This window comes from Acanthochromis polyacanthus, chromosome 12, assembly GCF_021347895.1.
Source record: "Acanthochromis polyacanthus isolate Apoly-LR-REF ecotype Palm Island chromosome 12, KAUST_Apoly_ChrSc, whole genome shotgun sequence".
NCBI lineage: Eukaryota > Metazoa > Chordata > Actinopteri > Pomacentridae > Acanthochromis > Acanthochromis polyacanthus.
In genome coordinates, this window is record NC_067124.1 from 37106668 (window position 1) to 37131761 (window position 25094).

At 38.2% G+C, this 25094-nt stretch overlaps 1 protein-coding gene across 1 annotated transcript; it reads right to left on the reverse strand.

Annotated features, from left to right (window-relative positions):
* Window positions 1-667: 667 nt before the first annotated feature.
* On the reverse strand, window positions 668-23699 carry tuft1a (tuftelin 1a). The gene is made up of 13 exons (XM_022206355.2): window positions 23665-23699; window positions 22241-22409; window positions 12629-12706; window positions 10549-10650; window positions 9287-9373; window positions 8600-8650; window positions 8380-8466; window positions 6841-6951; window positions 5003-5226; window positions 2490-2595; window positions 2299-2382; window positions 2088-2182; window positions 668-1616 (listed from the first exon to the last, which is right to left on the reverse strand). The coding sequence occupies exons 1-13, from the start codon at window positions 23682-23684 to the stop codon at window positions 1544-1546; spliced, it is 1287 nt and encodes a 428-aa protein (XP_022062047.2). The 5' UTR covers window positions 23685-23699; the 3' UTR covers window positions 668-1543.
* Window positions 23700-25094: the final 1395 nt, after the last annotated feature.

A 25094-nucleotide genomic window follows, 5' to 3' on the forward strand; every position in this document is an offset into this window, starting at 1 on the left:
TCATAGTTTAGTATGTCGTCCAAAATGTGATGAAAACATCATCGTTTAGTATGTCGTCCAAAATGTGGAAGAAAACCTCATAATTTAGTATGTCGTCCAAAATGTGACCAAAACGTCATAGTTTAGTATGTCGTCCAAAATGTGACCAAAACGTCATAGTTTAGTATGTCGTCCAAAATGTGATGAAAACATCATAGTTTAGTATGTCGTCCAAATTATGACAAAAACGTCATAGTTTAGTATGTCGTCCAAAATGTGGAAAAAAATGGTCATAGTTTAGTATGTCGTCCAAAATGTCACGAAAATGTCATACTTTAGTATGTCGTCCTCAATGGGGTCAAAATGTCATAGTTTAGTATGTCGTCCAAAATGGGGTAAAAACGTAACAGTTTAGTATATCGTCCTAAACGTGGAAAAAACGTCATAGTTTAGTATGTCATCAAAAATGTGGAAAAAAACTTCATAGTATGTCAAACGTATGTCGTCAAAAATATGGAACAAAGTATCATAGTTTCGTCTGTCATCCAAAACATCATAGTATAGCATGTCGTTTGACAAACAACATAGTAAGGTATGTCTTTCAGGAAACGTCATAGTATGGCATGTCGCTTCAAGAACATCATAGTACAGTATCGTATCTCGTTCAAAAAAATCACTAATCAGCACATTAACATTTGAGGACTTTATTTTGAAAACCACAAACACAGATAACAGATTAGGAAGTACTTCATACAAAAGCTCCTCTATCAAGCAGGCTTCCTAGAGGCGAATATAAATAAATACAAAGGAGAAAAGATGTTATATCGAAATCAAAACATCAAATCACATTCATTATTAATATGTACAAAACAATAAAACACACTGACAGGGAATTGAAATGCTTTACGCTTCTGTGAACATCTTCATTTGTCCTTCTGCTTCCTCACAGTGTCATAAAGTGCCATGTTGGTATTAGGGGGCGTTTAGACCATTTATTTATGAAAAAAAACTCAAAAACATAAAAAGTAACCAACTGCTACAAAATAAATCACAGGGTTTCATCTTTGTAGAGGCTACAGTCAGTATTTACAGGTTAAAGCATCTTAACTGTTCACTTGGCAGGTGAACAGAGTCGAGTTTGAGCGACTAATAACACAAATTCGATCATCTAGTTAAAGATTTGTACATGCCAGTGGAGTTAATGGCAGTATAATGATGCTACACTGCTGTATTAGCTTTATCCTGTACTTTGCACGCTTTCGTTACACAAAATGTCATAAACTCAAAGGTCAAATATGAAATCAGGACGCTTGAGTAGCTCCGTTAAAGCTGACTGATTATGCACAAACACACAATGAGCCTCAGAGTGTGTCGCCAAACTGTTTCCTTCAAGTGCTGTAAAGGTGAGTTATTATTATTAATGCAGTCTTGCAGATATTCACTCGGTGGTGGTTAGTAGAGCCGACGTTTGCTTTCACTCTGCACACAAAAGGTTTGGTGGTTCCGAGCCCTTCTTCTTCGTCTTCTAAAGCAGTAACTGTACGTTTCCTCCTGCAGAGCCGCTTCACGACTTGATCTCGATGACTTTGATGAACGGAAGCGGTTTGTTTGACGAGTTTGAGACCTTGATGGGTTTGCTGCAGGAACAAAAAGAGGAGAAACTGAGTTTAAAATTATTCAGTTAAAATGATCAGAATGCAGATTTGCAGCTAGATTGGGAGGATGTTTAAGCACGAGTTTGTGTAAATTTGACATAAGCCAGACTTTTGTTGAGTCGTGTGGCTCAACTGAACCTAAAACACAATCAGACATAATAGGTAGTTGTTAGCTTTGTTTGTAAGTCAGGTTTTCTTTGTCAGATTCCTCCATAAAAGGGTGTTTTTTGACACATTGTTTAACTTTTCCAGAACAAAATGCACCTAGAAATGCCACCTACTTCATTCAGCAGAAACAGGCCTTTAGCGAAAAGTTAATCATTTAAGGTTTGATTATTTATTTAATTTTCATCATTTATTTTTGGATTAATTTTGACAGATTTTAGAAGCAAAACTTGCAACCCAAACAGTTTGCAGGTGAAACAGTGGAGGCATGAGGGCAAAACAAGTTACCTGTAGACAATCTGGGCGTTACGGTCAGACGAAAGGTAGGAATTTGACCTCTGCCCTCCCAGAAAGTAGTCCATCTGGTCATGCATCTCTCGGTTCTGCGGACACAGAAATGTTTCATAGGTTATGTACAGTACAACTAACCAGTAAAAAGTGTTTGCAGAAGTCGGCATCTTCACTTTAAATTCCTCAGAGCTCTTTTTTTCCTCCTCACCTCAGCCTCCAAAAATGCCACTTTCTCCTCCAGCTCTTTGATCACTCGGTCTCTCTCCTGGATCACCATGCGAGAGTTCTGGAGCTGCAGAAGAGCAAACGCAAAAGTCAAACAACAAGCAGATCGCTGCGCAAACACGCGCTGACAGACCAAGTGTTTGCTCCGCTGAGCCTCGCACATGCGCCTCTCACCTGTTCAATCATGTGTCTGACTTTCCTCTGTTGGCTCTTCAGCATGTCGTCCAGATGGTGGATCTTCTCCTTGAGAATTGCCACCTCCTTCTCCAACTGCTCAGCCCTAAAAATACACACAGACAGTTATATCATCATAGTATTGCATGGCGCCAAGTAAATGTCAAAGTGTAGTATGGTGCTAAAAAACATCATAGCAGAGTATGTCACAAAAAAATGACAAGGTATAGTATTTGGTTCAAATAAACTTTTGGTTCAAAAAGCACCAGAGTGTAGCATTTTGCTAAATGAACGTCAAAGTATAGCATACTGATAAAAAAACGTCATACTTCGCTAAAAAACGACATAGTATAGTGTGTCGATCAATAAATCTCGTACTAGCCTATGATGCTAAAGTAACATCATAGTATAGTATGTCAGTCACAAAACGCCATAGTAGAGTATGTGGCTAAAAAACGTCATATGTCGTTCAAAAACACCATACGACTTAATATACATATATACGACACCGTATGTCGTATATATGTATGTCGTATGTAGTATATTTTGCTCAAAAAACATCATAGTATAGTATGTTGCTAAAATAAATTCCTAGTATAGCATGTCGATAAAAATGTCATAGGTCGTTCAAAAAACGTCATAGTACAGGAAGTCCTTGACTTTTGTCGGAATTCCGTTCCTACGATGCGACGTAACGTGATGTTCACCGTAAGTCGGAACCCACATATGACGACATATGTGGCATACAACTGGTGAATGTAAACATAGCAGTTTTCTTTGAAAAAAAAAATCGTCATGAATTTTGTCCAAAAAAAAAAAAAAAACGGCATAGTATAGTATGTCGTCCGAAAATGGACAAAAAAAGTCATTTTTTGCCGGAAAATGGACAACAACATCATAGTTTAGTATTTCGTCTGAAAATGTACAAAAAACATCATTTTTGTCAAAAAATGGACAAAAACGTCATCGTTTCGTATGTTGTCCGAAAATGGACAAAAAAATGTCATTTTTTTGTCGGAAAATTGACAAAAACGTCATAGTTTAGTATGTCGTTCAAAATGTGGAAAAAATGTCATAGTTTAGTATGTCGTCTGAAAATGAGCAAAAAAAATATCATTTTTTGTTGAAAAATGGACAAAAACGTCATACTTTCGTATGTCATTTAAAAATGGACAAAAACGTCATAGTTTAGTATGTCGTCCAAAATGTGACAAAAAACGCAATTTTTTGGTATGTCATCCAAAAATGGACAAAAACGTCATAGTTAAGTGTGTCGTCCGAAAATGGACAGAAACTTAATTTTTTGGTATGTCGCCCGAAAATGGACAAAAAGCGTCATAGTTAAGTGTGTCGTCCGAAAATGGACAAAAAATGTAATTTTTTTGTCGGAAAATTGACAAAAAAGTCATAGTTTAGTATGTCGTTCAACATGTCATAAAAACGCCATAATTTACTATGTCGTCATCATAGAAAATCATTATAGTCACATTTTGGACGACATACTAAAAAATGACGTTCTTGGTCACGTTTGAGACGACATGTCATACAACTGGGGAATGTAAACAAAGCTGTCTTCCTCGTATAGCGCTGTATGATGAGTGGAGTATTCATCCGCTTGACTCGCTAGCTAGTTCCCATGCGAAATTTGTTTTAACGTCGTGAACGCCGTACATCAGAATGATGGAACAAGACTTTCTTAATAAATGTATGGAAGATGGCAACGCAACCACGAAACACCGCAAGTCAAGTACGTCATAAACCGAGGAGCTGGTGAATGTTATGTCATTCAAAAATGTCACAGTATAGTATTTTGCTCAAAAAATGTCATAGTATTGTATGTCGTTCAAAAAAAGTCGTAGTATAGCCTCTGGTCTAAAAAAAGTCGTAGTATAGTGTTTCACTCAAAAAATGTCATAGCATAGTATTATTTGCTAAAAACACATCATAGTATATTATTTTGTTAAAAAATGTCATAGTATAGTATGTCGCTAAAAAAAGTCATGGTAGAATATTTCGCTAAAAACACGTCATACATAGTATTTTGTTCAGAAAATGTTGTAGTACAGTATGTCACTAAAAACCGTTTTAGTATGTTGTTAAAAAAGTCATAGTATAGTATTTTGCTCAGAAGTAGTCATAGTATCGTATGTCACTAAAAAACTCATCCCATAATGTTTTTTAGTCACTGAAAAAACTTCATAATATAGTATTCTGGGGAAAAAAAACATAGTATTGCATTTCAGAAAAATATCGTTACAATATAGTATGTTGCTAAAACACTGTACTACATGAGGTTTGTTTCGAAATACTACACGATGAAATTTCTTTTTGAAAATACTAAAATATGTCGATTTTTAGCGACATAATATACTGTCTTTTTTTCAAAATACTATACTATGACTTTTTTTAAACATCATACTTTTTTTAGTCTCTGAAAACACGTCATGTAGCATGTCGCTGTTCATCACAGACAGATGAAGGTCATTCCGTACACGTATTAACGTCTGGATTACCTCTGCTCTCCACTGTGGCCTTCCTCTCTGATCTTGCGCAGTTCTCGTAGTTCGTCCTCTCGGCTGCGGATGGCCTCCCTCAGGGTGGCGCTCTCCTGCTCCATCCCTCCCAGCAGCCTCTGCAGCTCCTCGATGCGACGGTCTTTCCTCTCGCCGTCTTCCTCCGAGACCTTCAGCTTCTCCTCCTGGTCGCTCAGACGATCCTTGAGTCTGCTGCTTTCAGCCTGCAGGACGAAATCGTTTCAAAAATGTTGTTTTAATTTGCAGTAACACCTCCTGCAGATCTGATAACTCGAGTTCAATCACTGAAACTGAAAAATGTAAGTTTCCGTGAATGCAACTGCGGTGTTTGACTGTAGCCCAGATCACAGAGGGTGTAAAAGTCGTTTATCTTTAGTTAAAGTAAGCGAGGTGTTAACGGGAACTGGAGTTTAGTTTGTTGCTCCCATCTTTCCACTAATTTGATTAAATACTGTACCTGCAGCAGACATTTACAAACAACAGTAATAACTTCATCAATAACTGATGGTTACACATTATTAGAGCTGCAAAAATGAATCAATTAGTTGTCCGCTATTAAGTCATTCGTCAAATATTTTGAGAATTTGAGCTGATTTTAGGTACATGTTGTTAGAAAACGACTGTTTTTAGTTTGATTTCATGCCACATTCTGATTTATTTCTTACATCGAGCGTATTATTTTTGTAATTTACATTAAAGATTTCTTTGCCTCTTCTGTTTTTCACCAATATTCATCACTTTACTCGTCTTTCTAAATTTGTTATTGTCATTTTGTAACGGTTTTTAAAAGTTTATTATTATGATTTATGAAAATGATTAGTATTAGATATTCATCCATATGTGAATATGCAGTGTTTCTTGACCAAATTCAGGGGAGTTTCATCCTTTTTTTGGATTTTATAGGCCATTATAACCAGACTGCAGCCAAAATGTCCTTTTTATAAATATAAATGAATCATTATTGGTTCATTTAAGCCTGAAATAAAAGCCTAAGCAGACAGTAATAGTAATTAATAAATAAATTCTCTTATTTTAGCTTCTGAAATGTGAACATTTCTGGTTTCTTTTCTCCTCTATGACTGATATTTTCAGCTTTGAGAAAAACAACTTCTTTTGGCAGTTTTTATAGACATTTAATGATGAAACAACAAATAAACAACAATGGAAATATTTGTTGGATGAAGCTCTATGAAATCATCCCATGAATGGAGACAGGGTCCAACAGTAAATGAAAATATCTGCTTTATTTTTTCTTCACTGTAAAATCCAGATTCATTTACTAAACTTGAAATATTTTTCTGTCATATCAAGTTATTCTATAAGAGGCGTTTCACAGCAGTGACATAATTGTGTTTAATGATGCTTTATGGAATATTACTCCTCTAATCAACAAAATAACTAACAAAATACAGCCACAGGGAGCCTAGAATCAATTAAAATGCTGCCATATTTAATTCTCATCACATACAGAATTTAGAGCTAAAATCATGACTAAAGTCTGGATCTCTTGCTTATAGGTGAAGTTTGCCTCTTTAATGCATCACAGAATCTTTTCTTCTGGACTATTTTGAACGGTGGTCATGAAAATAAGTCAAATATTCCAACATTATCAGTTAATTAATGAGAGTAACAGTAAAATATGAACCAAATTAAATGATTTTTTAAACTCTTTGGCCTTGATACTACATCAGCATCATAGAATTTGTCTAAATTCAGTCATTGTTTTTGGTTTTTCAGTGGAAATTTCTGCTTCTGTACAACTAAACTACACCATAAAGATGCAGTAAACATGAGCTCTGTGTGTTTAAACATGTTACCTGGAGCCTTTCTTTCTCCTCCAGATGTTTCTTTTCCGCCTCCTGCAGCTGTGCATAAAGCCGTTTGCTGACTTCCCTCAGTTTGGCTCTCTCTGCTTCATCATCTGCATCCTGAACACAAACGACACACACAGATACTTTTATGGTGATGTCATAAAAAGCCTTGTTTTCGTTTCGAGTAATCTCAGTGGGTTCGGCCCTTATAAAGAAAACAGGCGTGTCGGCGTGCGTCACGGAGCCGCTGGATGTTTCCCTGCTGATACTGCAGCGCTAACGCTGGTGACTCACATTTCTGCTATAAGTGGTGCACAAACGACTGTTGTTGTGTCTGCACAATAAAAACACAGCGGGGGCGGCAGCGGTCGATCCCAAATGTTTGCGGTTTAAAGTCGGCAGCGACAAAACTAACAAAGGATGTGTGGAAAGAGGAGGCTCCTGAACGCAACAGGAAGAGGAACAGAGTGTCCTGGAACACAGTTTTATTCTCTCTGGGGTATTTTATTCGCATTTTTCTCATTTTTTCCCCCTTTAATGCACATCAGTGTCCATCTGGGAGGTAAATGGTTGACATGAATCACAAAAACACAGATGTAAGCTCTGACATGGTGAAAATACTCAAAACTCAACCTTAAATTGCCTTGAAACACTCATTTTTTTCCCCCCCAAATGTGGTTCCTGAATGCAACAGCATATGTAGGAAAAGGAACAGAGTATCCAGTTTTATTCTCTCTGGGGTATTTTAATTTCCTCATTTCTTTCTCCCTTTAACACATATCAGAGTCCAAATGCTTGTCAGATATCACAAAAACAGATTTGAGCTGAAAATACTCAACCTTTCCAGGCCTTTAGGCACTGATTACTTTCATTTATGCACCATTTTTCATGCAAAACCTTCGTGTCAAATAGTTTACGAAATGGATAAAGCACTCAGATTGTTTGCAAGTGCTTATATTAAATGCTAAAAAGCAGTAAAATTACAATTTTCCATTGAAAAATGCTCCATTATTGCACAACATCCTGCAGAAACTATCTGTCATAGTCATAGTGTGGAGCTAAAAAAGTCGTAGTTTGGGGTTTAAACGCGGCAGAGACGAAACTATTAAAGGATGTGTGGAAAGAGGAGGTTCCTGAACGCAACAGAAAGAGGAACAGAGTGTCCTGGAACACATTTTTATTCTCTCTGGGGGTATTTTAATCACAATTTTCTCACTTCTTTGTCCTTTAACCCACTTCAGTGTCTATTTGGGAGGTGATCATTTAACAGGCATCACAAAAACACAGATCTGAGCTCTGATTTTGCATCTTTAAACACCGGATTTTTCATTTATGCACCATTTTTCATGCAAAACTTTCACTTTAAACAGCGTACAAATCAGATAAAGCGCTTATATTTAACGTAAAAGTAGAAGAATTACAATTTTCCAATGAAAAATGCTCCGTTATTGCTCAACATCCTGCAGAAAGTCGACATGCGACTGTCCTGAGGATCGAACTAGCTTCTTTCCAAGCAGAAACTGCATCTTAATCCAGACCTCTCACCTGAACGTCGGCCTTGGCGACACCTTTGGGTGCAGTCGAGCTGCTCTTTTTGAAGGGAATGCCGACCTTCCACCCGTTTGTGTGCGGCTGCGAAGAGAAAAGGAGGAAGCCGGTGAGGAAAGAGTGAAGCGTGGAGACTCCAGAGGTGAAGGAAATGCCTCTGAGCAGACAGGATGGAAGGTTAACAATGGAGAGGGCACAACACCAAACATACGCCCACCTTGTTTTTAGCCGCCATCTGCTCCCTCAGATTCTTCAGGCAGTACCTCACCTGCAAGAAACACACACATTTTATCAGATACTGTGGTATTTTTTTAAGAATAATCAATTAGTGCTCAACTGTTTGCAGTAAATTCTCTGATCGCAGCTTCTAAAATGTGAATATTTTCTGGTTTCTTTCCTCTTTTATGCCAGTAAAATGAAGATCTGTGACATTTTTCGCCATTTTCTGACATTTTACAGCCTGAAAACATCCAGAAAATGATTCAAATTATTATAATTGCTAGTTGCAGGCCTCACATTCCTTTCATATCTTTGCATTTCAAAGGCCAAGCTTGTCTGCTTTATCATCTGCAAGTTATCCAAGTTCATTTTATCAGGAGATAATTCACGGTTCAATGTAACAACGCGTAGTTGCATAAGAGGTCAATAGAACATGCACTGCTTGGCGTTATGGAACAGTTTTGCAAACCAAACAGCTATGACATGAATGAAACGATTCATTTCTTGCAGCCCGACTCTGTTTTCTACTTGCATAAGCGGCCCAAAGTGGAAACAAGATAGGAACAGACAGAAGCCATGACTGGAATTTACATGATGCAAACATGCAAATTCCTCCATAATCCGGGAAACAGAGATGACTAACTGTGTGTTTGTGCTTCAGTTAAACAGCTGTCCAGGAACTGACCTCCTGTATCTGAGAGACTTCATCCGACAGCATCTTCAGGCTCTGCTGGTGCTTCTGCTGCTCCTGTCTGCGGGCTTCGAGATAAACCTGGAACCAGAAGACACAGCTTTAAACTTCTGCAGCTTAAAACTAACCTGTGGGTTTGAATGGCATCTTATCTTTAAAAAGAAATCACCAAAATGACACTAAAAACAGAAATAATGGTCTAATATTTAGCTTTTAGATCAGAAAAACCAGCTAAAATGCAGCTAAAAATGTTGATACTTCCTTGAAATCGCCTTATTCTGTGTCTCATTTAAAAACATTCCAAAAATAAACCATTTCTTTGAACCGAATTCTGCAAAAAACAAAAAATTTTGCTCTTTCCAGTGCAGCTACGGAGTCATTAGCGACTCAACTGTGACCAAGAGTTACATAACAAAAATTCGGAGAGTTTTCAGTTGAACTGCAGGCGCAAAGCAGAGAAAATGAAATATGAAAGGTAAATAAAACCTGCTAGAGTAATAAAATGAATGCAGCACGGTTCAAAAATGGGGTACAGAGGAGTGAAAGTACTCTGAAGATACATTCAGCATGGTGAAACATCTTTGTGGAGTTGATTTGCTGCAAACTGCAGGATTGTAGAGACTGCAAAATGCGAATATTTATTGCATGTTGAGCTCCTGTTTTTCCCCCAGTGCCAGTAACACCTGTAGGCATGTTTATTCCAGGTTTTTCTAATTTTTGCAAAACGAATAATCAAATAAATTACTATTTTTTCCCATTTTTGTGTGATTTATGGTACTATAATTGTGCCATACTGCACAAAAAAACACTCTCCTGAGTTCTCGCTCCTTCTTCAAAGCGGTATTGTTTTCATAGAGGTGCAGGACTTTATACGAACTCCAGGTTTTTTTTACCTTTTGCAAATAAATAATGAAAGAAATTCAACTTTTCCCCCTTTGTGATGATTTATTTTGCGTCATACTGCACCGAAGACACCCAGAAGTTCTCTCAACTTATTGGCATGATTGTTCTGTTTCCATAGAGATGCAGGACTGTATACTGAGTTCAGACTTTATTACATTTTTGCAAAATAAATCCAACTTTTTTCTCATTTTTTGTCATTTATGGTATGGTATAACTGTGTCATACTACACTGAAGACACCTAGAAGTTCTCTCTGCTTCTAGTCCGTGTTGTTCTGCTTCCATAGAGGTGCAGGACTTTATATTCCAGTGAAAAATGATCCCACAGCGAGTGAAAATGTGGACAAACACCCACCTTTATAACCTCCACCTGCTCCTCTGTGGACTTCACCGGTTCGGGGATCAAAGCTGTTCTGTCAGCGGCCGGCTGCACCAACGCAAAAGCTCTCCCGATCGGCTGCAGATGGGAGAACAGAGGAATTATGGGTGTGACACATTTCCAGACACAGCAAACAGATTGTTGGATTGTTTCTGCACGACGTTGCAACACAGGATCTGGGAAGAAGTGCATCCGCTCAGCAATCATTACAAAACGATCTGCTGGGAAATTTCTGCACGAATGATGCAACTAAACTTGCAAAACACACAAGAAATTTATAAAAAGAGAGAAGAATATGCAGTTAGCAGCTATTCCTGTGCCATGGTCTATAATCAGGAGGCGTTTAGCGGTGATCGCCATGGAGACGTAAACATGTGGTGCCGCTTTGGAAGCGGTCAGAACCAGAGAAGGAGAAGAAGAAGAAGGAGGAGGAGGAGGAGGAGGTGGGGAGGTGTTACGTAACCGAGCGGCTCTGGTGGTCCGGCTGCTTTCTGGTAGAACAATGGTCGTCTTGAGACGTTTGGAGTGTGTGTGGGAACCAGGCTAGTAAAGCTGGCGGCTTGTTTGTGGTGTTTTGGAAGCTGTGTGAGCTGCTGTGCACAGTTATCGCTGTGATTTTCAAGGTTTGAACTGAGCTTCAGCCACCGTTCACTGAAGAAAGACCTCTAAATGTGTAACTCTGGTGCACAAAGACAGGTTTTCTGTTTGTATCCGTGCACTTTAAGTCATTTTTTTACTAGATCTGTTTGTATGATTCATTTTTGAAGACTGTAAGGAAGCAGACTTCTTCAAAGAAACCATTTTTTTTGGTTTTGTGGCTTTCATATCAACTTTACAGTGATGTTAAATACAATTATGCAAAATGATTATGCAATATTTGTAACACATCTGAGCACCATTTTGAGTTTTAAGATCATTCATGTGCATTTAAGTGGTGCTACGTGTTTGTGTCAAGTGAATACTACTCAGCCGCTCTTGTTTCAAAGTAAAATCATGATGTAAAGTAGCTTAAAAAGCAGCAAAACAAACAGCTGATATAGGATTAAATTAAGGATGAACAGTTCTGTTTAACGTCTATCCATCATTACTAACTTAGTCCAGAATTGTGTGATATTCATGCTGGAAATAATACAAAAGGTTTGCGAATAAACTGATTCCAACGTGTCTCATAGCGTCTCAGAGCTCGGACGTTTCTGCAGGAATCATGCGAGACGCACCGTGAAATGGTGTCAAAGCGTTTTAGGGTGGATTTTTCCTTCAACTGGGAGGAGTGTGCACACTGTCTGAACTTTCAGATGCTTCATAAATCTCTAAATCTCACAAAAATCCGTGCAGAAAGTCTGTTCAAATATACAATCCATCATTAACACCTCGAGCACAATGTTTTACTGTCCTTTGTCACTTGTTTATTTTATTTCCAGCCAGAAGAAACCCGTTAGTGACATAAAAACTTGACTGTAAATCAAAAATTGGCATGCAGATGAATAAGTTTGGGCTCACCTGTATGTGTGAGTTCTCTAATCGACTTAATTTAATGACTAATTTAGATTTTTTTGTATGTTTTTATATAATTTTTTTTTACAGATAAAACAACTTGTGGCTGGAAAACACATAAACAAGTGACAAAAGACAGTAAAAAATTGTAAATTTAACATTTCGATAGTTTCCTTTAACATTTTTCTAAAAAAAATGCCATTTACACAGTTATTAGTGGGGATTTCTAACATACTAACACGACTTTGATTGATGTGGAGGTAAAAACTGGTTAAAATTATTCATCAACGTCTCTAACAGTGTCTCAGGGTGGATTTTCCTTTCATTAGGAGGAGTGTGCACGCTGTCTGAACTTTCAGATGCTTCACCTTCACGATAAATCTCTAAATCTTACAAAAATCTGTGCAGAAAGCCCGTTCAAACACCCAAAAATCCTGAAGCGCGTATTTGGCATCACATAAAGGAGTTACAACACCTTGTCCCAACTTCTTTCCCTCTGTTCTGCTGCCCATCGCTGCATCTGCTCTCTGCTCTAAAGCCCAGATGTTCCAGATGTTCTTACCTTGTCTCTGGTCTGCTCCGAGCTCCGAGCCGCCTGGTTCTGGTCGTGAAGCGTGAGCCTCAGCCGTCTGCAGCCCTCCTGGATAAAACCAAGAAGAGGAAGAAGTAGTGAATCCCCACAAAGAGACGGTTGTGAGATGGAGAGGCTGATGGAAGACTATTTTGAGGAGGACGAGGGGAGAGACTGAGTCATGAAGCAGACGGAGGGCGGGAGGACGGAGGCGACGTCAGAGAGAAAAGTTCCTCACAGCTGCACACAGGCGGATTGTTTGATTTAAATTATGTGCTACGGACGTCAGAGGGACTCAGGCGGGAACCCTCCAGATGCCGGAGACCAATTGGAAGATTTCTGGGGGAAGTGGGAGGAAAATGTAATGTAATATTTCCATAGCAACAAAACCTCACGGAGGCCATAAAGCGCCGCGGATCTGGCACGGTGGCGACGCTCGTGCACGAGGGAGGAGGAGGAACAGACGCAGGAGTTTGAAAAGCAAATTAAAAGAGTGGACAAGTGAATTTTTAGTGTCTGAGTGGAGCTCAGGATGTGAGGGAGGAAAAGGAGGAGGAGGTCAGTGACATTATATAACCCGGAGCAGCCTGTTCTGTTTATTCTCCCAGGAGTGTTCTGTCAGCTCAGAAACATCCAACACATGGAATCACTGCAGCCACAAACAAAAACAAGCATCCACAGCACACACAGGCCGACTAACCGGTGATATATTACATAAACCGGTTAATAAGTCTGGAGGAGGATGATCCTGAGTTAAAGCCAGAATCAGATTTATAGTGAATTTTATCGTGACTGGCAGGTTTCTTCTGGCTGGAAATAACATAAACAAGTGATAAAAGACAGTAAGAAATCATATTAGAGATGCTTTTGAAGAATTTTAACTGTTTCTGTGTGTTTTCAGAACATGTTTCTGTCCAAAATAACGGTTTAAATTGCTAATAGTAACAGAATCATAGCAGAAATAGTTGTGAAAATTCAACATTTAGTGAAAATTATAGAAATCGTTCAAATGTATCAATAAACAGACGTAAAGTTAAGACCAAATTTATTCGTTTACGTGCCAAATTTCGATTTACGGTGAATTTCTATTTGACTGGAAGCGACATAAACGTGTGATAAAAGACAGTAAGGAATCATTTTAGAGATGCTAATGATCAACTACTAAAAATGAAACGCTTCATGTCCAAAACAACGAAAACTCTTCCTCAGTAATTGGTGTTCAAGTCTGTTTTTTTAACCTTCAAATTAATCAAACTGTTGTTCTAATTGCTAACATTAACAACAGCATGGTGGAAATGACCATAAATCACTGTGTCAATGACTTTTTCAGTAAAAGAGTTTGAGAAATACACAATGTCTTACCGCCATTTTTCTCTTATTGATGCCATTTCCAGGCAAAAGAAACCCGATGATCACATGTAAACTCCCTATAAATCCAAATTTAGCAATGTTAGGAATACGTTTTGGTCTAACTGTATGTGCATAAGTTCTCTAATCGACCTAATCTAAGTACTAATTTAAACTTTTTCTTTGTTTTTATGTAAATTTATCCCCCCAAAATGCCTTTTAAACAGTTGATTTACACCAAAAACGGCTGCTTTTAACTGGAAATGGCATAAACAAGTGGCAAAAGACAGTAAAACATGGCAAGTTTTGGTATTTTCTATGATTTTCTTTATCATTTTTCCTAAAAAGGCCATTTACATGATTATTAGTGGGGATTTCCAATACGTTGCTGTTACTATTAGCAACTACAAAAACAGTTTGAGGTAAAAAAAAATTTAAAAAAAAGGCATAAAAATAGTTTAAACAGATCATTAACATTTCTGCTACTTGTGTATGTCATTTCCAGCCTGAAGAAACTTCTTGGTTAAACAAAAAATCACTGTAAGTCAAAATTTGGCATGAAAATGAATAATTTTGAGCCTAACTGTGTGTGCGTAAATTCTCTAATCGACCTAATTCAATGACTAATTTGACCTTTTCTATGTTTTTATGTGAGTTTTGTCCCAAACAACACCATTAATACAAGCCACTTACACAAAAAAGTGACAAACAAGTGACAAAAACAGTAAGACAAGGTGAATTTCATCAATTCCCATGTTTTAAATGAACTCTTCTCCTAAAAAAAATGACATTTACGCAGCAAATATAACAAGTTTAATTGATGGGGACGAAAAACTGTCTAAATTCATCATTAATGTCTCTAACACAACGCCTTACTGTCTTGTTTAGTTGATTCCAGCCAGAAGAAACCTGTTGGTCAAATAAAACTTCACTACAAATCAAAACTTGGCATGAGAATGAATAACTTTGGGCTTAACTTCTCTATGACAGCGTGTTTTAGTGACGCGGTTTTCTGTTTGTACGGTTTATTTCTGTGTTTCATGAGCTAACATTTACCTCAGATGACCCGTCAGAAGCTTCCCTTTAGTCTCACTTTTACATTCGTTTGAGCTCGTTTGCACTTAAAGCGTGAATAGATCCGCCGTCTGTTTGTCTGATATGCAAACAGTGCAAATGGCCTGTTATGCAACGCCGAGATAAAGGCCGTTTACCAAAGAACGGCCGTGTGTTGGGACTACAGAGGGCCTTCACATCGGCTGCTTATCTGCTCAGGAAGACGGAAAATGCAGCCGAGACGCAGAGCGAACCAGCGGGGATCAGAAATAGAGAAAGGAATGGAGGAAATAGCTGCTGCAGGGGGGCCGCAAACCAAAGCGAAACCTCTCAGACTGCAGACGTGAACGAACAGCGATGAGGGAGGGAGCAGGGTGAGAACAGGGGAGGGTTTGTTGAGCAGGAATCCATCATTATACAACTTCTGTGGCCTCTCGCAGACAAAAGGCCTGGGCTAATCCTCGGCCGAGCAGCAGCTATTTACACGCCGGCCTCCCTGCTCCGTTTTCTCCTTTATGTCCACCGACACAGAAATGACAACCTGTAAGACTAGACTTCCCGGGAACACGGACAAAAGGCCCGGCGCTCATGCACGGTGACGCAGAGCGGAAAACACACAACGCAGACGCACACTCGTGCACGCAGCCTTTTGTAGCGGCAGAAACATGAGACCCAGCGCACAGCTGGGAGCTCCGGCCGAAAGATCAGGGCAGACGAAGACGCTTTTGTTCTGGATTTTTGGCATCAGGAGGCCTGAAAATCATCCGAGTTAAAGTATCTGAGGGGACGTCAACAGGATTCTGAAGTTCTGCCTGAGAGATCTTAAACCCCACGAGCACTTTCTGGGTGTTTTTTGTTGCTCCTCTCCCTTTTTTTACTCACCGTGGGCTCATTTTTCACCTCTAAGGAAACAGAACAGCCATAAAAAAGCAGAGAGAAGTCAGAAAAAAGCTTCCGTTCAGTTATTATAATGCCACAAATTATGAAAAATTGAGTTTATTTGATTTTTTATTTTGCAAAAACTATAAAAAATACATTGAATGAACACCGGAAGCACTGGAAAAATTAATAGCTGGACATGCTGTAGATATTTTAGTACTTCTGTGTACACACTGCCTGCAGTTCAGCCGAATTTAGCGAAAAAGTTCCTGAATTTTTATCACATGACTGGTAGTTGCAGTTGAGCCGCTAATAGCTTCACAGTTGGGCTGAAAGGTGCAAATTTTTTTTGTTTTTAACAGAATCTTGTGAGAGCAAATGATTTATGTTCTGGAGCATCAATTATTTAATTGATTATATTTGTTTGATTACTTATTTTGATGATGATATTCATTTTGAAAGAAGAAAAAATGGAATCATAGAATCGCTGAATGCGTCTTCCAACAACCTGCTCCTCTGTTTACTGTATTTGAGCTGTGCTGCATCTATTTCATTCATTTATTTTGCTCTCAGTCTTTCCTTCCACCTGAAATTTACCTGAAAATTTTGATTTTTTTGTCGGGTGACTGTTGGTTGCAAAGTGCAGATTTTTAAATTTTTTTTTACAGAACATGACTACTGCAGGTAGTTTAATTTTGCAGATTTTTTAAAAATGAGATAGCATAAAGTGATTTTTCGGCTCGTTTTCTGCATTTTTCCTCTCAAAACTTGACAAAATGTGTTTAAGGATTGCCAAAAAGGGAAATATCTGGTGATTTTTTTCTGTTTTTACAGTTTCTTGCTCTGGTAAATTGTGCAATTTCGGTGATTTTTCATAAAAACAACACGTTTTTTTTTAAAGCCACCAGCAGATTTCAGGGTTTTGAGGTTAAATCTCCTGATAGAAAAGTGTTTGAAATGACTTCACAGCAGCTGCTAGGACCATAAATAGTAAAATATTCTGTTGTAGCTGCAGGTTTAGTTCCTACATACCACTAAAGATTCCTCACATGTGTTTGTGTGTGAACCTCATCATGAATTAAATCACTCTGTGGCTCTCTTGAACTGCTTCGCTGCACAGATGTCATCACGTCTGTCTTTTATCCAACTGAGCCATAAAGCCTTTAAGATAACAGCTGCAGGTATCAGTCCATCTTCACCACCATCGTCTATTACATAACCCAGTCTTTGTTCCTTATTAATAGAAACTAATATAAACACACATAAACCCTTCACTTAAACAGACGTAACCGGCCAAACGTCTGAGCTGATCCAACACAAGCAGCTCAACGGGATCTTTGTCCGAATAAAACACAGTTTGAGCTTCAGAGTTGTGACTAAAGATGAGGAAGTGTTTGATCAAACAGCAGCTCAACTAAACTCACAGACCCACTGCCAAATTTCTGCACTTATCAGGACTTTTCTGTGGAAATGTTTTGTCCTCAGTGCCCAACCTGAGCAGATGGAGTGAACAAATAATCAATAAATTTGTCCAAAGATAAAGAGCTGCAATATTTTGACAATCAGTTATTTTATACCTCCAAGGAACAAACTCTGGAGGTTCCAGCCTTTTAAATTTAAAGGTGTACTGTTTTTCTTCGTCATTTATGACATCAAGTTTTTTATCTTTGAGTTTGAAGGACTCTTAAGGTGTCACTTTGTGATTTTTCTTTACAATTTTTTTGGATTTCTTGGACTAAATGATACTTTATAGTAGAAACAGCTGTTAGTCTGAGCTCCAGTTTAAGTAGTTTAATAACAATTAAGCAATTAATTTATCCAAAGATTGACTATTGTGACAATCAGTTTGTCATTTTATACTCCCAAGGAACAAACTCTGGAGGTTCCAGCCTCTTATAGGTAAAGGTTTACGGTTTTTCTTCATCATTTATGACATTAAACGATTATTTTTGAGTGTGAAGGACTCTTAAGGTGTCACTTTGTGCTTTTTCTTTACCATCTTTTTGGATTTCTTGGACTAAATGATACTTTATAGTAGAAACAGCTGTTAGTCTGAGCTCCAGTTTAAGTAGTTTAATAACAATTAAGCAATTAATTTATCCAAAGATTGACTATTGTGACAATCAGTTTGTCATTTTATACTCCCAAGGAACAAACTCTGGAGGTTCCAGCCTCTTATAGGTAAAGGTTTACGGTTTTTCTTCATCATTTATGACATTAAACGATTATTTTTGAGTGTGAAGGACTCTTAAGGTGTCACTTTGTGCTTTTTCTTTACCATCTTTTTGGATTTCTTGGACTAAATGATACTTTATAATAGAAACAGCTGTTAGTCTGAGCTCCAGTTTAAGTAGTTAAGTAGTTTAATAACAATTAAGCAATTAATTTATCCAAAGATTGACTATTGTGACGATCAGTTTGTCATTTTATACCTCAGAGGAACAAACTCTGGAGGTTCCAGCCTTTTTAATTTAAAGGTGTAACGTTTTCCTTTGTCATTTATGACATTAAGCGATTATTTTTGAGTTTGAAGGACTCTTAAGGTGTCACTTTGTGCTTTTTCTTTACCATCTTTTTGGATTTCCTGGACTAAATGACACTGCATAATAGAAGGACCTGTTAGACTGAGCTCTAGTTTGACCTTTGTTGGGATTAGTTTGGAGCGTGCTGACAGCCTGTAAAGGTTAAATCCATCTCAAACAAAGAGATGATGGTGTGTGAAGTTAAATGTCGGGTTGTTTGCAGACCATAATGAGAACCTGAGCAGGTGAACAGGTAAATATTTGGTCCAGGTAAAAGGGATCCGAGTCACGAGGTGAGAGCTGCCATCAGGACAGACTTCACTCTGTAATTCGATTCATCCTCTGACTTTTAATGATAATCATTTTCCCTCTGCTGGGTGTTGCGTGTCGACCAGGTGTGTTCTGGCGTGTTGGCGTGGTTTCTCGACATACATGCATCTATACGTCATGCTTGGCCGACGCCCACCCGCTGATGTCAGCTTCTGACTGTTACTGAGGATGAGGAAAGACTTTGGGAATGTGCTCAGCTACTGAATGTCTGGAGGGATAACGCTGGCAGAGGTTACACCATTTATCAGAGCCGGAAACTGTAAAAAAATCAAAAAGAAACATCGGATTTTTAACGTGTCCTTGAACTAATGATCCAAATCTAAGTTTAGAAGTCTAATATTTCATCATAATCACTTTATACTACATGTCTCTTTAAAAAAATGGTAAAAATTGACCGTTTGCTTGAACCAGATTCTTTAAAAAACAAAAAATTCTGCAATCCTGAGGCCAGCTGAAAATATATGACCGGCACAGGCGTAACCAACAGTCAGATGATAAAAATTCAGGGACTTTTCAGGATGATCTGCAGGCTGTGCTCCCACAAATTCGACATATTAAGAGGAAAATCAAATGAATTAAATGCAGCACGGCTATAAAAAAACAGTGAACAGAGGAGGAATTGTTGAAAGATACATTCAGCATGGAGAAACATCTTTCTACAGCTTGCTAGTGTGAAAGCACGGAGTTTGTAAATGTAAAAATGCTGAATATTTAGAGCATTCACAGCCACGGTTTTTACAGCTTTGGTAGCATGTTTAGGTTTTTTATATTTCTGTAAAATAAATAATCAAATAAATTGAACTTTTGCTTCTTTTTTTTCATGATTTAAGGCCTTCTAATGCACAAAAGGTCTGTTTGAGGTGGAGGACTTCATATTCCATAGAAAAATGTGAAGGAAAATCACATTTTTCCTTCCCTCAGTTGAGGGACTGTACGACTGAGAGACTGTACGAGCTAAAATCTGTGATTTTAGTGACAGGAAAGTGGTAAAAGTTTCAAACAACTGCTGGTAAATGGCCGATTATTAACAGAAAAGAACATTTTGTTTCAGTTTGCGCCGCCTGTTCCCTCCGTTTTATCACACCTCCTCTATTCCAGGAAGCTAAACAACAAAACTGCAGCTTCTGGCCTCTTTCTGCTACATCAGACGCATTCCTTCTCCTCATGAATCCCCGATAAGAATCCGCAGACGTTTCTGATCTCACGTCGAGGTGAAATGTCTTGGCTCAGTCTGACCCGAACAGAAAAAACATGCAAATACTGAAGGTGTGGGCCTGTAGGCTGGATTTGACTTGTGATAAAGACAGTCAAATGCGCTCTGGGCTTCGTGTTGAAATGTAATGCGTGATCGATTAAACAAAGCCTGAGCAAATCCACAGTTTCATATATTGCTCCACAGCACATTCCTCAGAGCTGTTAATCAGTTTACTAGGTGTGCCCTCGGTGCTCTTTGACCTTCAGTCGCACGGTTACACAACAGAAAGCGACATTTAGGTCTAGACTGCTGGCACAAATTCACAACGTGGCTCTTGAATGCACCCCTTTCACTCCGTTGTGTGTAATTTAACACAGTCTCTGCTGAGTGTTTCTGTAAAGGCAGCTGATCCGGGCTCGGCGGGAGGCTGCCGGGGTGGAAGGTGAAAGTGTCGCGTTGCTCGGTGACCTCATAAACCGCCGAGCAGGAGGACAGTTTGCTTGTTCAGGTGAGTGAATTATTAAACCGTGACTGGCACAGATAGACGTCAGGACCAAGACACCGCGGTGCAACGTCGCTGAAAAGATGACTCAAAACTGGATCAACTGTGAAAAATCACAGGATTTCTAAAGTGAACGCTGGAGTGTTTTCCCCCGACGTGCAACCAAAAGCAAATACTATGGAAAGACTATGCTGAAAAGCAGAACCTCAGAGTGAAGTCAGCTGATTTTCAATCAGTCTAACTGCACGAAAATGGGAATAAAATGAGCTGTGAACATGAGAACTTCCTCAGTTTTGGACCTATGAGCTACGCATGGCTCAGTGGGTAGAGTGGCCGTCTTGTAACTGGAGGGTTGCCGGTTCGATCCTCGGCCCGTCGTGCTCATGTCGAGGTGTCCCTGAGCAAGACACCGAACCCCTAATTGCTCCTGGTGGGTTGTGGTTAGCACCTTGCATGGCAGCTCCCGCCATCATGTGTGTGTGTGAATGGGTAAATGTGACATATCATCATGTAAAGCGCTTTGGATAAAAGCGCTATATAAATACCACCATTTATCATGGCTCCACATGGGAAAGAACTGAACAGAGGAGCAAAAAAAATCTGATTATCCACAAAGATGGAAAATGATCCAGAAAGATCAGCTAAAAGCAGGGGAAACACAGTGTCAGCAGTAATCAGGAGGTATATAGGAGGCGTAGTACCACTAATCATGGCTGCAGTGGTCGTAAAATGACTCCACAGACAGTGAACTACTTTCACAATCTAGCTGTGGAAAACCAGACAGAAGCTGCTTCAGACTTGGTGTATTGGTTATCAGTGGAAATCAGAGTTTCTGAAGAACCCTTCAGAACACCAACGTTTATGGACGGAGGATGAGAGAAAAACACCTTTGCTTGTTGTATGGCACAAAAGTACAAGATGAAACCTTACTAAAAACTTTAAAAGAAGCCTGAAGAATGTTGGAGAACATTCTTTGGTCAGATGAAGATAAAGGAGTTCAGATGGAGTCCAGCATGTTTGGTGTGAACCTGACCAGAGGCGGAAGTGTGATGATAGAAAAGGTGTTGGAGAGACAACATCTATAGATGAATGTCTGTGAATAAACCAAAATACTGTCTGACAAGAAGCTTGAAGAAGAGGAATATTCCCGCAGAAACACCCAAAGAACTAAATCACACAAGAAAGTACCACCTGGACGAGAAGGTTTCCCGACTTAAATCCAACGGAACATCTTTGGTAAATCCCGTTCCACTCAGAAACAATAAGGCTGCTACTGTAAAGGTCACACAGCTTGCACTCCTTTGCGGCATGTGAACCTGCTCATCGCTCATTTACAAGTTTGCCGTTTAATCCCGTTCGAACCCAACTTCGCAGGTGGTGAACATTCTGGCCGGGCAAAGCTCCTCCAGGTGCTGAGCCGCCTTCGCTGTCACAACTGCAACCCTAAGCCCAGAAGTGATGCAGCCAGAAGGCGCTTGTGACAGACACAGATGTTCCTGTGGACTAATTCTGAGCCGGTAGGAGGGCAGGAGCTAATGCTTTAATTACTACAAAGCCACAGAGTTAATAGTAAATACGGCACTTAGAGCTGATGAAGACACTCGGACTGACTATGTGGTAGAATCAGAGAATAAAAGAGAGCTTTTAAAAACTATTTAGAGCAGGGAAATGTAAAGAAAAGATGCAAAAATGACAAAAGCACAAACAGAAACATCTGCTTCATTATGAATCCACACAATTAGAATGAAATGAATGAAGAACATCCGGTAACTCACCCCGTATTCTTGACTTTTGATGTCCTCAAACGTGCACAGGCTCCTCGTCACTCCGTTCATCTTTAACACAAACAGAATAAATACTCCACAAACAAATAAATAAAGCTTCCCTCCCGGAGTGTTTCTGCGTCCACGGCGGCTTCTCCCGTCTGATTGTCTCCGCTCTCGCCTGTGCAATAAAAGTTTTCACGTCACTGTGGGAGTGAAAGAAAAGAGAACCGCCCACCGGCTGCCAGAGTCAAAACGGCCAAATAGGGAACTGAGGGAAGCAGCAGGGAATGAGAGAAGAGAGACCTGCTGCCACCGGTACGACAGCTTCTGAAACAATAGCCTCCAGATATTTTTATCACATGATACCAGTGCTGCGGTTGTTGGGTTAGGAAAAATACTCCAGGAGGAATGTTCAGGTGTAAACGAAGAGACTGTACGGGTGTAGATTTCATTTTAGTACAGGGTGGGAAACATTTGGGAGGAATTCTGAGTGTCAAACATTTAATCAGCAAATTTTAAAGCGACCTGAGTTGAACAAAGTAAGAAGAAAAATCTGTCGAATTCACAAAAATGACAAAAAAACAAACAAAAAATTGGGTAAATTCCAAATTAAAATGAACATAAAATTAATTTAAAAACAGATTCGCAAATTCCAAGATAAAATTCTGAAATAAAGTGAATAAAAAGCACAAGGAAAAAACAAACTAATAAACAAAGATTTGTAATTTACTAGATGAAACTTAAATAAAAAAATGAAATAGAAAAATGAAAATAAAGATCGACAACTTGTACAGTCAAAATTTAAAATAAAATATAAATTCGAAAATACTTCAAAAAGAAGAAAAATCTGCTTTCTAGCCTGTAAAATCAAACTTTAAAAAATACTAAATAATAAATAAAACACTTAAAAAATAAGAAAAAAAACATCGATGGCCAACTTGTCAGATCAGTTTGTAAAATAAAATAAATATAAAATACATAAATAACAAGAACCACCAGTTTGTAAGCTAGATATATATACAATAAAATAAGAAATAAAACAAGAAAAAAAAGCTTACAACTTGTGACATCAAAATATAATAAATATAAAATAGTAAATAAAAAAGAAAACAAGAAAAGACAGATAAGTTGTAGGATCAAATTCAAAATAAAATAGAAATAAAATCCTAACATTTAGTAAGAGTAACCAAAAGCTATCTAAAGCATGTATACTTAGATTTTTTTTCTAAAAATTCAACAGAAAAGGAACAAAAGAAGAGAAATATTACAAATCCTTGGAGTTCAGTGTCAAAATCAGCAGCGGAACAGTGGAAATCTAAGAGACCTTTTCTGTAAATATAACTAAAGAATCACTTTGCTTTGCCTTGTAAATCTATCGCTGCAGGAAATAAAAGCAGAATCAGTCGTGCATTTCCCTCACAGCGAACACAAACCTCTCTCTCTTTGCTTCCATTCTGCTGCTCTCACCTCGGGTTAGTTTCTGATACCGTAGAAGAAGAAAGGCTACTTTCTGAAGACAAACTGATGAAAAGACGTTTTTTTTCCCCTACAAGGTCCTGCAGCTTCTTCTGACCCTATTATTGGACTCTTATGTAACTCTGAAAGCTCTGAAAACAACGACAGCTCTGACCCCAAAACACACTTTGTTCCCTGGAAAAAAGGAGCAAACATGAAAGTAACGTACAAATAAATGAGAACATGAGAGGATACGAGTGTTTTCATGCTGCTTTCCAACATTTATCCTCCTGATAATCATCTTTTCTTGTTCAAACTGAGCCAAAACACACATATAGACATGATTTACGTCTTTTGTTTGGAGCTTCTTTAAATGTAAAGGCATCTTTTCACGTCAGTTAGAGGCGTCACGTCTAGATTTTGATCCCATAATTGCACCATTTTCAAACTTAAAGTCAATTCCAGTCCAAATTTGTCCCGTTTATGACGATTTACGGCTTGAATCAGATGCAAAGATGCTTCTAGTGACTAAAAAAAAACACCAACTTTTAGCTCACAGCTGGAGTGAAACTACACAAGCTGAATTTTAATTTCAGTGGTTATTCAATTTGGATAACATACCTTTTAAATAGTCCAGGTGATGAGAAACGGGTGAGAAAAGGTTCAACAAAGTTCCATAAATAACACTAAATCCTGAGATGAATCTGCTGCCTGGAGCTGAGCAACAAAACCTCCAAACTCTATTGAAGCTATAAAATATAATCTGAGTTTCTACCATAAAAGTAGGTGTGATTAGTGTCAGCGTCGTGTTAAAGTTTCACTTCATCTGAAACCGTTTTTGTGGTTCATTTTCCGATCTTATCTGCTGGTATTTTTACCTCCGTTTTTATTTTGTCTTCTGCTTTCTCCTTAGCAGATAATAAATGTGTTATTATCGTGACATATTTCCACTTTTGTATCAGAGAACAGTAGTGTAGAAAAAAATTCTGAATAGTTTTTAGAATTTTTGGACCGAACAGTTATTAGATGTGACGGTTGTGTGAGGCATAAAATAAAATAAAAAACTAACTCAATAAAAGACAACACAAATCAAAACAAAACAAAAAAGAAAAATCTAAATAAATAAAACGTAAACAAATAAATGTACAAATAAATAAATAAAATAAAAAACAAATCAAGAAAGCACAACACAAATCAAAACAAAACAAAAGAAAAATAGAATTAGAAAGAAAAAAATAAAAATATCAATAAATAAATAAATGGGGAAAAACAAGCATATGGATAAATAAACAAATAAAATAAGATAAAAATCCAAATCAAGAAAACACAAAAGGAAAAACATAATTGAAAAGAAAATCTGAATAAAGTTTAAATAAATAAATGAATATATAAAGAAAGGAATAAATTA